At 35.5% G+C, this 15985-nt stretch overlaps 2 protein-coding genes across 3 annotated transcripts; both read left to right on the forward strand.

Moving 5' to 3' along the window:
* On the forward strand, positions 1048-6537 carry LOC109234621 (xylose isomerase). The gene is made up of 21 exons (XM_019400682.1): positions 1048-1157; positions 1442-1521; positions 1707-1817; positions 1932-2006; positions 2088-2217; positions 2312-2403; positions 2506-2556; positions 2731-2807; positions 2890-2944; positions 3049-3150; positions 3956-4007; positions 4183-4228; positions 4310-4365; positions 4489-4540; positions 4673-4752; positions 4866-4936; positions 5047-5087; positions 5171-5270; positions 5510-5581; positions 5675-5752; positions 6288-6537. Exons 2-21 carry the CDS (start codon positions 1453-1455, stop codon positions 6321-6323), a joined length of 1446 nt encoding a protein of 481 aa, XP_019256227.1. The 5' UTR covers positions 1048-1157; positions 1442-1452; the 3' UTR covers positions 6324-6537.
* Positions 8482-15154, forward strand: LOC109234622. 2 transcript variants are annotated; one of them, XM_019400683.1, is made up of 6 exons: positions 8482-8618; positions 9373-9867; positions 11482-11792; positions 11883-11939; positions 13299-13762; positions 14439-15154. In XM_019400683.1, the coding sequence occupies exons 2-6, from the start codon at positions 9452-9454 to the stop codon at positions 14811-14813; spliced, it is 1623 nt and encodes a 540-aa protein (XP_019256228.1). In that variant the 5' UTR covers positions 8482-8618; positions 9373-9451; the 3' UTR covers positions 14814-15154. The 2 variants fall into 2 exon arrangements, with proteins under 2 accessions (XP_019256228.1, XP_019256229.1); XM_019400684.1 differs by having other exon boundaries at positions 13308-13762.

Raw genomic sequence — 15985 nt, forward strand, 5'->3', positions numbered from 1 at the left:
TTATTCTTTTTGAATTTGAATTAAACATACTTAACTTTTCTTTTACGAAAATATTTTTTTAAATATATATATATATATATATATATATATATATATATATATATATATATATATATATATATACATATACTATATAATGGCACCCCTTCACTTCTTGGTAATTTTATTTCCTTATGTTTTGACTCCCCTTAATGAAAATCTTAGCTCGACCACTGCACTGAAGCAGGGGTATGTTTAATCTATAGTAAGCCTTGATGAGTAATTTATAAATAATTTTTACTCTTTTATCAATTATAGCAGATTGATTGCTAATTTATTACGTTGCCAACTCATAATCATGGACAATAACATCTACGTAATTGATTTTTCAGTAACCTCATAATGTATCAATTTTCACACTATTGTGTATAAAAATTATTAAACCATAAAAATAAAAACTACCTATTAAATGAAACAAGAGGGATGACCATGCAATTTATCCTAAATATTGGATGCAAAAAGTAAACAAATAACAGAAGTATCTAATCATCAAAGGGGAAGTTCAAGTGACGCAAGAAACGCAATATTTCTGGACGGAAATACCCCTAATGAAGCTACAAATATTTTCTCATTGTTTCATTTTATGTTGCCAATAATTAATTCGCACAAAATTTTAAAAATTTTAAAAATTGCGATATAAATTAAGTATATGTAAAGTGTCAAAATTATCATTTTAAATAAGTGATAATAAAAGTTTATATGTCTTTTTATTTTAATGATTAACAATGAAAGTCTCAATAAATGACGTCAAAATAAAATAAAAATATTAGAAAAATTCAAAAAAAAATATATCACATGAAAAATATTATGCAAGTTTAATTGGGATTTGGGGGGCAAGAGTTGGAAACACGTCATAAATACGTGTCAAAGTAGATCTTTTAATACCTTATCTAAATCAAAAACCTTAATTATTGCAATTCTAGTCCAAATTAAACAAATCAAATATTAATGGATAATCCGTAATATTTTTTTGTTTCCTTTTCAATATAAAATTACTTATATATCCAGTAAGGCTTTTTACTATATATACACTCTGTTGCTTGCATAGAATCGTGTGAAGCTAGAGTTTTATCTCTATTGAATCGAAAAACTTTAAACCCATCTCTAAATCTTTATTTGTAAGCTTTTTCTCTCTGTTATCATTTGTGATTATGCAGATTAAATTTTGAATTTTCTCCAAATTCCTTAAAATTTTGAAGTTTTTTCCTTTTCTCATCATATTTTTGTGATTTTTAATTGGTAATGGGTGCAAAGTTGTGACTTTTGGATTATTCTTGTTTAGATTGATGCTAGAATTTTCTTGAAATTGCTGAAAATTTTCAGTTTGTTTTGTAGATATCAGTCGACTATTGGCTAATGTTTAGCGATTAATGGAGTTGGTTTATTTTCTTGTGCATTGCAGGTCTGACAAAGATGATACAAAGGAATCTTGGAAAATGTTTGTTGCTCCTTCTTTGTTTAAATGTTGTCTCAAATATAGTGGTATGTGACCTTGGACATTTCTTTTGTATGATTTTCATGAGTATACAGATATGATCAAATATATCTGATTGTGATAAAAGCATAATTCTTTTAAGTTATTCAATCTTTGCTTGGGTCAATTTTATTACTATTCAAATCTTTCTATATGTTTCTCATTATGTACATTGGTGTTACCCCAAATGAAGACTGCTGCCGCTCCACCAACTTGTCCTGCTGATATTGGTAGTGATTGTGGAAGTGATTCGGGTGAATGGGAAGGGGAGTTCTTCCCTGGAATTCCAAAAATTAAGTATGAGGTAGTAATAGCAATATACCGAATTCACTTGTTTCTCATTAGTTACAGTAATTTTAGTAGTAAAGTTTTGGTGGATTAAAGATGTTATTTAACTGAATTTAATTGCTAATGTTAGGGTCCATCTAGTAAGAATCCACTTTCCTTCAAATGGTACAATGCTGAGGAGGAAATTCTTGGCAAAAAGATGAAGGTTAGTTGTAAATCACTTGCTTTTTGGTATTCGTGACAAAGACTATTTGATTTATACCTATAATTCCTTTGTTTGATGTAGGATTGGATGAGATTTAGCGTTGCGTTCTGGCATACGTTCCGTGGCACAGGAGCTGATCCATTTGGTGCTCCTACAAAGTTGTGGCCGTGGGAAGATGGTACCAATTCCCTGGCTATGGCCAAGAGAAGATGTGAGTTCATAAATTACTACTTTCTTCCAATTTAGAAGCAACTCTGAGTAGCTTTTGAACAAAAACGTATTTCTCACGTTGTTACTAATTACAGTGAGAGCTAACTTTGAGTTCCTGGAGAAACTTGGAGTAGATAGATGGTGTTTCCATGATCGAGACATTGCTCCCGAGGGCAAAACCCTTGAGGTAAATCCTAGGAGATTGCTTCTAAATGCTAAATGGATCTACCATTTTCTCTCTTACTCAACGAATCCGAGATTAAATCAAAATACATGGTTTGTGTTATAGGAAACAAATGCGAACTTGGATGAAGTGGTAGCTCTTGCCAAAGAGCTTCAGGTAATACTAACTGATTAGCTTAACAGAAATTGTTTTGCGATGCTTTTTTGAATTTTATAATAGTTCTACAAGTTCATCTCATCATATTTCTGTGAGATTCAATTATGATTATCTGTGTTAGCGTGATAGGTTGATGTTTTATCTTTGAATGCCTCTCTCTGTGTGGATTTACAGGGAAATAAAATTCATCTTCTGTGGGGTACCGCTCAATTGTTCCTCCAACCTCGCTACATGCATGGTGCTGCTACTAGGTATGCATTTTAGTGTAAAATTGCCTTTGATTCAGCCTCTTTATGAAAAGAGTGCTCATGCTCGGGAAATGTTGAACTACAGCCCTGAATTAGGTGTATATGCATATGCTGCTGCTCAGGTCAAGAAAGCTCTGGAGGTTCGAACTTCCGCTTTCCTCTTTATGTGATTTTGTATTATGAGATGTTTATATTGAAGTAGGAATTGCTTGACACGGTACTTTTGCGTATTGTTCATTTTCAGGTTACACATTATCTTGGGGGAGAAAATTATGTCTTTTGGGGTGGTCGAGAAGGTTACCAGAGCCTCCTAAACACAGATATGGAAAGAGAGCTTGACCATATGGTGAGATTTGCTACTTGCTTCATAAAAGTTACAAGCAAAATTCAGATATGTTTATTTTACTTTAAACATGTCTTTTGTAAACAAGTTTATGAGGAAGTACAACCGTCTTAACCTTCACCAAATGTAATGTGGACATTTTTAAACTACTCACTCAGTGTTTTCTTAAGAACCCATCCTATGCCATTCCTATCCTAAGTTGCTCTGAATCTTCACTTTCGGTGCCGCACCCGTGTCGACACGACATGTGGGTGTAGGATCCATAATGGATCTGGTCAACCATTTTGGGTACTTTGACCAAAATCATTAAGAAATTCGCGACAAATACAATGATTTTTGAAATAAGAAGAAAGTTAGGATTGAAAATTAAAGATAATGGAATATCTTGTATAAAGAAATTTCTATGTCACTCTTTTTCCTTTAACTTTGATCTCCTTCTGGGATGTTCCTCATGTCAATATTTTCTTCTTCTTGGAATACCTTGTAAGTTTTCCACATAATGTCTCATAATTTAGACATATTGTTATAACTCTATTTTTAGATATTTGAATTATCTTTAGCCGAATTCCCGCACCCTATCTGTATCTGTACCCAGAATCTTAAAATTGACATCTTAAAGGATCCAACCTCTAGATCTGCACCCGTATCGGACACCCGCCCCCGAGTCCGAGCAGCTAAGATCCTTTCATTCTTTATGCGCTTTGGGGGTGTTTGGGCCAATTCAGCAGTGTCTACTATTATTGAGTTTCTTTGTTTTGTAAAAGATTGCTTACTGTACTGACATGATGTGGTTTCTACCTCCCGACAGGCAAGATTCATGGAAGCTGCTGTTGCTTACAAAAAGAAGATTGGCTTCAATGGTATTTCAACTTGTCCTGTTCTAATATTGTTGATTTTACTTTTCTACGGTGGAGTTTAAAACAGCAGTTTAGATAAAAGTATGAAACTAACTGATTTGACATCTTGTAGGTTGTAGCCCATCATTCTTATTAGTTTGTAAATTACCCTCACTTTTGTTTTTCAATTTGATTCCAGGAACATTACTAATTGAACCGAAGCCTCAGGAGCCAACAAAACACCAGTATGTTTACTTTACGTGACGCATCTTCTTGGAATACGATCTCCTAACCTTTTGCCTAAATTACTTATTATGTTACTCTAGGTATGATTGGGATGCTGCAACATCTGCTAATTTCTTACACAAATATGGACTTATAGGTAACTAATTCAGTCGCTATCTCCCCTGCATTCTCCAAAGAAGTGGCATATGAGCTTTGTTATTTCATTTTTGAACTTCGAATAAGAGAGGTGTCTTATGATTTCCCTTTGCATTTTCTGCAGGAGAGTTCAAATTAAACATCGAGTGCAACCATGCTACTTTGGCTGGTCACAGGTTTGTGCTTTTTCTCTTTCGTAAGCTCCTGTTTTGATTTCGTTCTTCTCATTCTGCTGGTTTGGTTGGATTTGATCTTTTTAAGTATATGCCGACTTTTGCACCTTCTTACAACCACTTCGTGTTCTGCAGCTGTCATCATGAGCTTGAAACGGCAAGAATTAATGGTTTGCTTGGTAACATTGACGCAAATACTGGCGATCCTCAAGTCGGTATGGTTACATGAATATATGAGAATACTTTTGTTAATCTTGTTAATGTATTCCCTTGTGGTTGCTGTAAATACCACGAGACTTCAAGTTATGAAAGCTTCCCCCTGATGCAGGTTGGGATACTGATCAGTTTCTGATGGATGTCGCTGAAGCAACATTGGTGATGCAAACCGTTATTAAAAATGTCAGTTCTTATACATATTCTGTTCAAATACTAGAAAATTTGAATAGTTTAAATCAGTAAAAAATTCGTGCAATTCCTATTGTTTAACAGCTCATCTTTTGTTTGAACAGGGAGGATTGGCACCAGGAGGATTCAACTTTGATGCAAAACTGTTAGTTCCCAACTTACTAGTACTTTTTGTATTCCAGCAAGAATGTTCGACGTGGAAATAATGTTGTTTGTTCGTCATAATAGGCGGAGGGAGAGCACTGATGTTGAAGACCTATTTATTGCTCACATTGCCGGTATGGACACTTTGGCCCGTGGCCTAAGAAATGCTGCCAAACTAATTGAGGTGATGTTCCTTTCTCAACTAATAACTAAATTTTGGCGAGATAGTTTTGCACTCATTTGTCAAATGTTGCTTCCCTTAAACTTGTCCTTGTTTAAAATCAAGCGAAAGAATGAACCTATACCGAGGTCATTTATCTTTTTAACCGTCTAATCCTCCGACTTCCAATAGGTCAATCAACTAATATACCAAAGCAAATATGCGATAGTATACCTAATTTTTCTTTTTTTGTTTGCCAACAGGATGGCTCCTTGGGCGAGCTTGTTAGAAAGCGATATCAGAGTTTTGACACGGAGCTTGGTGCTGCAATTGAGGTATGTTTTTACTATCACCCTTTCGTTTCAGTATGTTTCCCGTATTTCATTCTCCTCTAATGCTTGCGAGCGAAACGACCTGTTATTTAACAGGCTGGGAAGGCTGACTTTGAACTGCTCGAGAAGAAGGCGTTAGAATGGGGAGAACCTAAAGTTCCTTCTGGAAAGCAGGTAAGACCATTTTTAGCATATGGAAGTTATTCTTTATGGCTATATCTTTGATTTTACATTGGCATTTTAAAGAAAAAGGTAATGCTTACAATGTTGATGATGTTTTCGCCATAATTATCTGCAAATACTGAAATTCAGTATTTGAAATACTGGTGAAATCTTGAAAAACTTATTTGAGTGTATTTCAAGTAAAATAATGCTTTTCCACCCGCAGAACGTCAACATTTTTTCAACTTAAAATTAATATCCAAACACAACTTTCAAATATGCTTTTGAAATTTTAACATTTTTTAGCATTACATACTTTTTTCTTTTTAAACTTCAACCAAATATTGTTCGAACGTCTACTTAGTGTTTTTCACGAGTCAATATTCCCCATGTTTCGAATGATTGACCATTTCTGCTTCTCAACAGTTTGCAGTAATTAAAAAAAACTGTTTTAGGCTAACTTTCAAGTTTTTTTGTCACAATATATGCAATTACTAGCTTTGAGTTTGTCTGTTATTTTACTTTGATTTTATTCAAAATTTTGCAGGAACTTGCGGAGATGATTTTTCAGTCAGCATTGTAGAAACCAGAGTTTAAAACTTAGCATGGTAGTAAATAATCTGAGTAGGAGAATGGAAAAAATGAGAAAAATAAATAGGAATGGCCAAGTGTAGCACCTTGGATATTTAGTAGTTTGAGTTTTTACTTTTTCACACTGTAATCACTCACTGTGGTTTTTCAGTTAATTTTATGGAACTGATTATGCAGAAAGTTGAGTATTTACCTTGTTATACTTGCATTATGTTTGGATAATATTTGGTAGGGGTGTCAAATGGGGCAGGGCAGGTTAGGGCGGGGCGGGGCAAGCCTTGACCTGCTAATACTTTGACCAGCCCTGCCCTGCCCTATTTAGCATTTTTTCAAATTTTGCCCTGCCCCACCCCGCCCGTTTAGGCTAATTTGTATTTTTTTTCTAATTTGTAATATTATGTTTATGCATTAATGCTTTTTTTCCTATTATGGAGAAGTGTTCCTTATTAGTTCGTTTTTAAAAATATCAAATATTAAAATAAATTCAAAATAATTTGAAGCGGACTAATAAAATGTTCAAAAGTTATTATGTATTAAAAATTATAATATTCAGAAATGCAAATTGGCTTACACTTTCAAAATGCAAAACATACTACTATAATTGATGTATTGTGTCAAGTAATTTGTGTTCATTTCACATTTAAGAGTTTTGGAAAGATACATGTTTCAAAAAAGTTATTTTTCTCTCTTTCTAATGGAAGATGCAAATAATAATGTTCCATAAAATGTTTATTCTCTTTCTTTAAGTTTCAGAAAATTCATTTAATCCTTCTACTTGTAATTTCCACAATTAATCTATTTTAATTATGGATAATTTTATTGTTTTTTAAAATTATGGGACCAGACATCATATAACTCAACGGCTTGTCCAATCATAATGGTATTACCATAAGTATACTTAAGCACATTAAAGGTTATCATAAGTATATTGCAGAGGGTACTGGTATTACCATTAAAGTAATAGATGAAACTGCTATCCTTGCTTTCCCTATTGTCCAGTACCTTGCCCTGCCCCGTCCTATTAAAAATTTTCAAAAATAATAATTTGCCCTGCCCTGCCCCATTAAATTCTTTCCCTGCCCCGCCCCATTTAAGGTTATCCTGCCCCGCCCTGCCCCAATTGCCATCCCTAGCCACTAGACCCCTTCGCCGTCACAAGTCATCTTCTCCCCTCCTCTCCGCCTCGTTGATCACCTTCTTTGCACCTGGCATGTGTTGCCAATCATCTTCTTTGCCCTCCCTCTTACTTCTTCTGCTTTTGTTCTTTGCCCTCCCTCTTACTTCTTCTGCTTTTGTTCAGAAAAGATATCTGTCTCGACATCTCCTCCCTCCTTCATCGTTATGGATTATCTTTTAGTTGTAGGAGTAAAAAATACTCAAACGATTTAAGGCAAGAAATAGGCCAGCAATAACAATCAATTATACTTTTAGCGCAGGCATTAATGCCAACACAAACCATTCCAAAATGCCCAATGTAAAGCTTCTTCCTCAATCTCAAAAGTTCACTCCTCCAAGTCCACCAGAACCAAATAATTAGGAAATATGCAATTTAGGATTACACAGTATGTATACCAAATAAGAATAAAAAATTATGAGTGTCTATATTTTCAAGAATAATTCTTGTGATCAGATCCCTATAGTCTGCATCTTTCTCTCCCTCGTTGCCGGTTTCTTGTTTTATTTTTAGAACGTCCTCCCCCGTAGCAAGCATATTTCTTCCTCCCTACTCTTCTCCCTTTATTATTATATTTTCAGACATCTCTACTGCATAGAAATAGTGCTAGATGTGGTGTCAGAGTGGATGTAGTGTGGTGCTACAGTAGTTGTTTGAAAAATAATTTTTTTTGAACAAATAAAATAAAAAATAATAATTTTAGAATATTTCACGCGCCAACATATAAGTGACAATCACTCTTGTGCTATGTCAACGTTTTATGTTTAATAGATATATTTTTAGGTTGGAACGACTAATAGGTACAATGGTTAGTTAAAGTATCAAAATAAAATTTGGAGCTAACTTTAAGGAGCCGTCTATATATTTAGAAAAAAGAACTAAGGCAATTACCCCTAGTTTCTCATATGTGAAGGATGCATTTGGAAAAATTCAGGTATTAGCTCGATATATCAGCCCATAAGCGGGAACCGATACATGAAAAAATAGTTGTACTCACATCTTAGGTTTATAAACATAACGTCCACTTCTTTTCTTTTTTATGAAACATAAAACACACTTCTCTTAAGTTATCGCCGCCGAAGCAGCCTCTGTTTTCACTCACTTCATTCACTGGTAAACTACTGCTCTCCAACTAAAACCCCATATAGATTTATCCTCTTTATAGCTTAATTTTCTCTAGTTTCTGTCAGCTCAGCTTTATATGTTGGATACAAAAATGTTTTGTCACTTCCCTGCTTCTTGTTCTTCAATTTGCATGGCTTTTCGTGCAAATTAAGAGTCTTGTTTTTGGTTGTTTTACCGGAGCTGCTAAATTTGAGGTTTCAAGAACTTCCCATTAGAAAAATGAAATGGGTTGTGTTTGCAAATTCGAAAACAAGAGTTTTTGATCCTACTGAAAAGGATTGGTAGAATTCTTTGTTGGATATTGATTCCGTTATTTTTGGTGTTTTTTATAGTTAGATGCTGGTCTTATGATTTGAGTGTTCAAGCTCCCTATTTGTGTAATTTACAAGACCAATTTTTTTTATAATATTAGATATTAGAAATCACAGTTTATACAAAATGTTGTGTGATTCCCAGCTTGTTTGCTTGAGTTTTTCATTTTCATCATGACAATTAGAGGAGTTTTCATACTCCGCTTCTTGCAAGATTAAAATTTGTAGATTGCAATCATTTAGTGGTTTTTGTTGGAAATGGCATGTGTTTGGTGAATTCAGAGACTTCTTCCCATATTTCAGCTTTGACTTCATCCCATTCCAATTATGAAGGGCTAGCAGTAGAAGAATTTGCTCGGATTTTTCTTAATTTTATCAAGTATTGTTCAGATTGGATTTCTCAGGCAATTCAGTTTCATTTTGTGTTACAGATTGAGCTAAAATTCTCGTCAAGGCTTCCCCTATTTGGTGGTTTTGTAAGAATGTACTTCTTTTGGCTGCATATGTAGCATGGCACCTGCTCAACATATAGGACAGACAGCTTTAGATAGGAAACCAATTTTTTCTGTTAAAATTGCTGCTACTGGTAAAACGAACACTATACCATATAATTCCGAGAAGAAAGGTTTCAACTATAGATACAACATTGTTCAAATGGAAAGTACCTTGAATGCACGAAATACTAAAGCTTCAAACAGTGCCACGGATGTGGCTGTCGATGTAACTGGATTTGCAAGAAGCAGCGACATCAGATTAGCTGCGAAGGAGGATCCTGATGAAACTGAATACTCGAGCTCATTTGCTGACACTACATCTGGAAATGATAATGGTTCTGGGCCAAGTGATGCCGAAGTAGAGTCACGATTCTATGATGATAGTGGCTTGGCATCTTCATTCGACGGATTTGGCAGCTTGTTTCCAATAAGGTGTGGATTTTTCGCTTGGTGCATGTTTTTATAGAGCAAGGAAGATTTTTTAGTTTTATTGTTTTTTTGTCTAAGTCACTGGTTCCTCCTTGGACTGATCCTGTTAACAGTTTCAGTATTCTTTTCTTTTTCTAATTCCCAGTTTTCAATTGTTAGATACCCATTTGAATAAGAGGTGCAACAATTAGCATGAATCTTTTCCTTTTCTGAGATATTAACTGAAGTTGTTAACTATTACTTGCCTAATCCTTTAAAACAACTCTAAAAATAGATATGTACAGTGATGACCAAAGAATGCAATCTAGCCTAGTACGAGCCTACTCTCCCAAAATACCATCCCGGATGGTAATTTTTGAAACATTACCAAAGTGGGACCCCATCACACATGTTACAAGGTGTTTCTGGATGATGCTTCATTCTTGTTCTCCTTCGTACGATGTAGGTCCAGCCATTAGCCTAGAGCCCTAAATAGTTTTTGTCTTAACTCTTAAGTTCTATGTTTGTATGCAGTAGCGAACATTGTCATTTTCCGAAAATTAGCTATCTTATGGAGTATTACATCTAATCATGAGATCATCCAAGATAGAAATTAAAGTGCCGTTTGTCTTCTATAAGTGCTAATGTAATTAGATGAGAACAGCTATATAACTGTGATCCCGATGGCTCTTTTCTCTTTCTGTCGAAGTTCCTCGTGAACATTTGTCAATGTAATGAGCTCAACAAGTGTCATGAGCATTACATTAATCTTTTTTCCTTTTATTTTGAGAATAAGATATTTTGACGACTTTCAGCTAGGTATAACAAGGTTGCCGAATTTTTCTTTTTGTCTCTAACTAGGTTCCAACTTCTTCAGCTATTTCTCTTATCCTATACATTATTCTATAATTTTCACATAACTCTTTACTGTCCCTTTCCTGGGCCTGTGCAGAAAATTTTAAAGTTGGTGTTTTCGTATTACTAGACCAATTCCTCTTGCAGGTTGATCTTAAATCCTCTGCTTCACTAAGTCCAAAAAATGAAGCAGGTTGCCTCATGTATTTCTTGGAGTCAGGTCCAGTAAACTATGACAAACTAAATCTGAAGAAGTAACCTTCTTCTTCTTGATTAGATTGAAGTGCCATAATGTGCGGTAGAATCCCATAAAATATGTACGTCCTGCGTTAAAATTACTCGAGTAACTCTACTTATGATCTTTAAACCTCTTTCAATACGTCAATCACAGTGCTTTCTTAGAGGAACTTATCAAGCGTTAACTCAATCAGCATCCACTTTTAGCTTGACAGTTGTTTCAAAGCTTGTTGTGTACTTTTAGGCTTGTCAGGTCCTTGTATAGAGTCCCCTGAGATCTGAGCTTTTAAACATTTAGACTCTTGTATTATGTGGAGAAATTGCTTTAAGCTGTAAACGATATAACGCATCCGCATGGAATGGAATTAGCTTTGGTTTACTTTTAAATTCCCTTTGGGGAACTTCCTTATTATACCTTTCAGAAGCTTATTTCTGCTTGATTTAGTTGATGGCGATATGGTAAGTAACTTCAGCATGCGTGAGCTAACTGAAGTCGAACAGTGTAAATTATTTGATTGTGTTCAACTGACTGCTTACATATTTCAGGAAGAAAAAGTTAACTGCTCACTGGAGAGACTTTATACATCCCATAATGTGGCGGTGTAAATGGGCAGAACTCAAGATGAAAGAGCTTCAGTTGCAGGCAGCAAGGTACAACAGAGAGATATCAGCGCTTGATGGGAAAAAACATAGGGCATTAGATCAAGCTACTTTGGAAGAGTCAGGCTCGAAATCATTGCCATTTGTTTATCCAAGGCACAGGAAAAAAACCATGAAGAGGAGAAAGAGGAAAAGAGTTGAGGATGGAACAGATATTGCAGCACAAATGTCCACTCATAACCTTTTCTCTTATTTTGGTATGATTTCTTCTCCATTCTATTTTTGCTTGGCAACCGATGTCTCTTGCCACCATGATAAGTTCTATTTTGGCATGTGATATCTTGCAGAAAATAAAAAGCTGGATTTGGATGGTACACCAGCTGGAGATGATATTAGTAATGCAGGTATGTATAAATGTTCACGCTTTCCCATAATTATTTACCAGTAAATGAGTTCATATCATTTATCTTCTGCTTCTCCCTTTGTAGAAGAGAGTATGGATTGCTGGGATTTCTTCTGCCTTTGGTTTGTTATTTCAGCCACCTAGGTTGCCTACCTGCTTACAATGTCCGCTTGTCAATGAGAAAAAACCAAATAAAATATTTTTTTTCTTTCCTTTTTTTTTTTAGTTTGTTGATTGGTAAGGAAATACTAATCTTTTTAGGGGCAGATAAAGTGAAATTCTGATACCTTTATAGAATTCTTTTCTCTTAACTAATGTTTGATGTTTCCGTCATTCTCCTGGAACGTTCAATTCTTGAATAACCAATTCTTTTATGGTCACACATTTTGAAGCAACATAAGTTGCAAATTTGTTTTATAATTTTGTCAAAACCCTCTGGCATGTTCCTCAAGTTTACATGTCACTCCAAATAGAGTAACATGCTTGGTTGAATAACCTACACGTGCATTGCCCATAGGCAATTGTAGAACAAATTTGTGCCTATATTAATTTTGGTTGTCGTTGTTCCCTAGAAAAGAGTTGGACCTGTTATTTCGAAACTGCAATGACGCTCTGATGTGTCTCATTTTGATTGAAACTCATATTGTAGTCATGCATGATGCACTGTGGGCTCACTTGCAACTCTTTTGCGTTTTTCATTTTCTTACCAAGGAAGATTCACCCTTTTGAAAACCATAGGCCCTAAATTGGCATAGACCGGAAATGCGCCAGTAATGTATTCAAGCTTGAAGGTGATTATCTTGAGCCATGTAACGCTTAACGGTTAACTTATGACTAGTTACTAAATCTCTGTGCAGTATGCACGGACCTTCTTATCTTCATACTTCGGAGAGCAATGACGCATGATATTCCAGATAGTTCTAGCTCAGATGTTATGAACTTTGTTTGACATGTTTAAAGCTCTAGAATTTTGGAAGTGCATATAACTTGTGCTCCGACTGTGTCTATCAGCATAAAACTAGTTAATGAATGATAAACTTTCGAAATATAGAATATAAGCCTGTGCTCTGTCTGCTATATTTATTCTTTCATCAAACAAAGTATTATAGGTAATTATGAAATTCGAAAATGAGCAGCGAGGATGTCAAGTTCACGTCTGCCCAAGTTTAAATATTCCGAATAAGGACTTGAACAACTTCACTACAGTTTATGCTCAAAAGTATGTCAATCTTAATGTTGAGTTTAAAGTGTTTGTCCTTCTGGCATCTTTACTAAAGGCATAGATATGTTAACAAATTGTTTTGGTAATATAGTTTCACTGGATGTCCCTTATGTTGATTTTTTTTTCTTTCTGACATAGCACTGGCAGAACAGAAATCCAATGGCCATGATGAGTTTGGTAATGATGATGATTTGTCAATTCTGGAAAGCAGCAATAGTTTTCTTGAGCAGATCCTTCGCAAAATTGAACTTGTACATAGTCGGGTTCATAAGTTGAAGGACCAACTTGATACAGTGATGACGAAAAATGCAATAAAGTTTTCTTCCTCTGAGAATCTGATGTCATTTGATGGACAGGCTAGCTCTATTCGTAGCCCTACATTCTCGGCATGCAATGGAGACACAATATCAGCTGGAGCTTTATATGCAACATCTCAGCACATGGTAGATTATGATCTTGGAGATTTTGTCATGCCTGACAGTACAATGTCAAGCTATGGAGAGGCTATGCCTATTCCTGACATCATTGAAAGTACAGTAGGACTTTTATCCTCTGTGGATGTCACGCAGCAGCAGGCACAAGTCGGAGATTCAAGCGAAAGAGTAAGACATCTATCCTTTCCAAGTGGAAAAAGAGAGTGAATAATGTTGAGTTGTGGTTGTTATTTGGCTATGCTAGGTTGATGAATTAATCACTGGGTGGTGTTTGGAGGGCCCTATAGCACTTAATCCTAGGACTAAAAATAGGGACTAGCTTTTGTATTTCATACTTGGTGCTTGGTTTAAAGTGGCGATTACATTTCAATACTATGAGTAAATAGATTATGTTTCCTGCAGTCACATCTGGTGCTTGGCTTAGAAGATGCAATTAGATGTTCTTCAAAAATAGTATTTGGCCCTTATGTGTCGAGTAATCTCCAATATGCAGTCCGTATCAATGTGTCGAATGTTTTGGTAATTAACAAGCCCCTATTGTAAATGGAATTAGTCGAAGATTAAGGGAACAACAAGTGGTAAAACCAGGCTGTGTTTGAGTGAGGGAGGAGCTGGTCGGGGGGGTGGAGATGTGGGAGGCTCTCAGATAAACCAACCGGAGATTAGTCCTCTTTACCCACATAATCACCACTTTATATAAACCAAAGGACCATAGTTTCTAAAATAAGCTAGTTCCCCCCATTTATGCCCTTTGTGCTCTTCACTCATTAAAGATGTTGCGAGGCTGGTTGTTTTCGATTGCACTTCAATCCATTGATTGTTTTTATGTATTGCTAATCTACAGATTGTTGATAACATTCTCATACATAATGAAGTATCCGAAGTAGGAGGACACATTTTGACGATGAATCCTGACAAATCCTTGGAGAAACATCAAGATGTGAGAAATAATGTGGAAGAAGAAAGCTCTAATCCACCGCTCCCTGCATCAGATCCTAATGCGGCAGTTAAAGCATCCACATCTCAGGAGAATCCACCTCCCCCTGCATCAGAATCTAATGCAGCAGTTAAAGCATCGACATCTCAAGATCAATCAACATTTAAGTCGTGCTTAGCCTCGGATATCCGTTTTCCCAAAAACAAAAGAAAGCGAGGAGAACGTAAAGCCGGTTCAGTTGGTTGGAATCGTAAAATGCCGGGTGAACCTGATAGTCAGTGACTCTTATATATAGAACATGTTTTGACTTGCCGAAATGTTGTCAAGAAATGCAAACCTCATGATAATGGTGGATGAGCAGGAAAAGGTCCCATGCCGCTCAACTGCTCAAAATAGTCTGCTCATTTGGGATCTTCCATAGGAGTTGTTATGCCAATACTTGTGACTTTTAATTTGAGGATGCCATACTCTAATAGTAGTCAGGTAGAGCTGAAGTGGTTTGAGTATCACGATAGGTAGTGTAACCTTTGTAGATCATATAATGTATCTTTTAGCATTCAATTGAACACCCTTTTGAATTTAAGGAGTAGAAATTAGTACAGCAATTTGTTCTTTTTAGTGTTGCTTAGTGACATGCTTCATATCCTTTCCGAAAATAAGCTCTTACTAGTTTTGAATACATTAATTTTAATCAACTCATCAGTCTGTCCAATGGGATGCTACTGGTGTTTCAGATTTTATTGGTTACCTTAACATATTTTATTTCAAAAATCCTTCTTGCTGGAGAAATCTTACTTGCTAATAAATTAACCGTAATTTATAGCAAGTTAGCCATGGTTCTGCAAATTGGTTGCTAAGTAAACGTGTTTGCTCCTACTATATTTTTTTGGGTTATTTCCAATTTTCCGCTTTATTCATATACTCCATTTTTGTTTTTTTTGTGTGTATACTTATGTTTTTATAAAAGATTTTAATTATACATGGGGGAATGGGAATGAGAAATGGGGGAGTAGCACACACATGGATTCAAACCCTCACCTACATTGAAGGTTTTGGTAGCCCGGGAAAGGAAAAAAGAGGAAGGTTTTGATAGCCGAGGAAAGGGTAAAAAGAGGAAATGTTATTTTCTTCTTTTCTATGTTTGTTCTGACAAGTTAGTAGTAAGGTATGTGTAAACTTTATTTTCTCCAGATTCCACTTGTGAGATTATATTAGGTATGTTATTTTTGTTATCCTTTGTTTTGACAAAGAAAGAGTCCAAAACCAAAGTAACAGAAAAATCAACTTAAAGAACCATAGTATTTAATAAAAAAACGAACTACATATATCGCATGCTACCTATATGGTATCACTCTGAGCCAATGACCCAGCTTAGCGGTCGTTAGCCGGCCCCAAGTTATATAATGCATGGTTATCATGTGTTATAAGTCCCTAATTTAGAACACACCCCCCCC

This window comes from Nicotiana attenuata, chromosome 11, assembly GCF_001879085.1.
Source record: "Nicotiana attenuata strain UT chromosome 11, NIATTr2, whole genome shotgun sequence".
NCBI classification, from domain to species: domain Eukaryota; kingdom Viridiplantae; phylum Streptophyta; class Magnoliopsida; order Solanales; family Solanaceae; genus Nicotiana; species Nicotiana attenuata.

Coding starts and splice junctions, on each gene's coding strand:
- LOC109234622 (XM_019400683.1), top strand. CDS start 9,452: ATGGCACCTGCTCAACATATAGGACAGACAGCTTTAGATAGGAAACCA. Junction 9,868..11,481: donor GGCAGCTTGTTTCCAATAAG/GTGTGGATTTTT, acceptor TACATATTTCAG/GAAGAAAAAGTTAACTGCTC. Junction 11,793..11,882: donor TAACCTTTTCTCTTATTTTG/GTATGATTTCTT, acceptor GATATCTTGCAG/AAAATAAAAAGCTGGATTTG.
- LOC109234621 (XM_019400682.1), top strand. CDS start 1,453: ATGATACAAAGGAATCTTGGAAAATGTTTGTTGCTCCTTCTTTGTTTA. Junction 1,522..1,706: donor ATGTTGTCTCAAATATAGTG/GTATGTGACCTT, acceptor CCCCAAATGAAG/ACTGCTGCCGCTCCACCAAC. Junction 2,007..2,087: donor TTCTTGGCAAAAAGATGAAG/GTTAGTTGTAAA, acceptor TGTTTGATGTAG/GATTGGATGAGATTTAGCGT.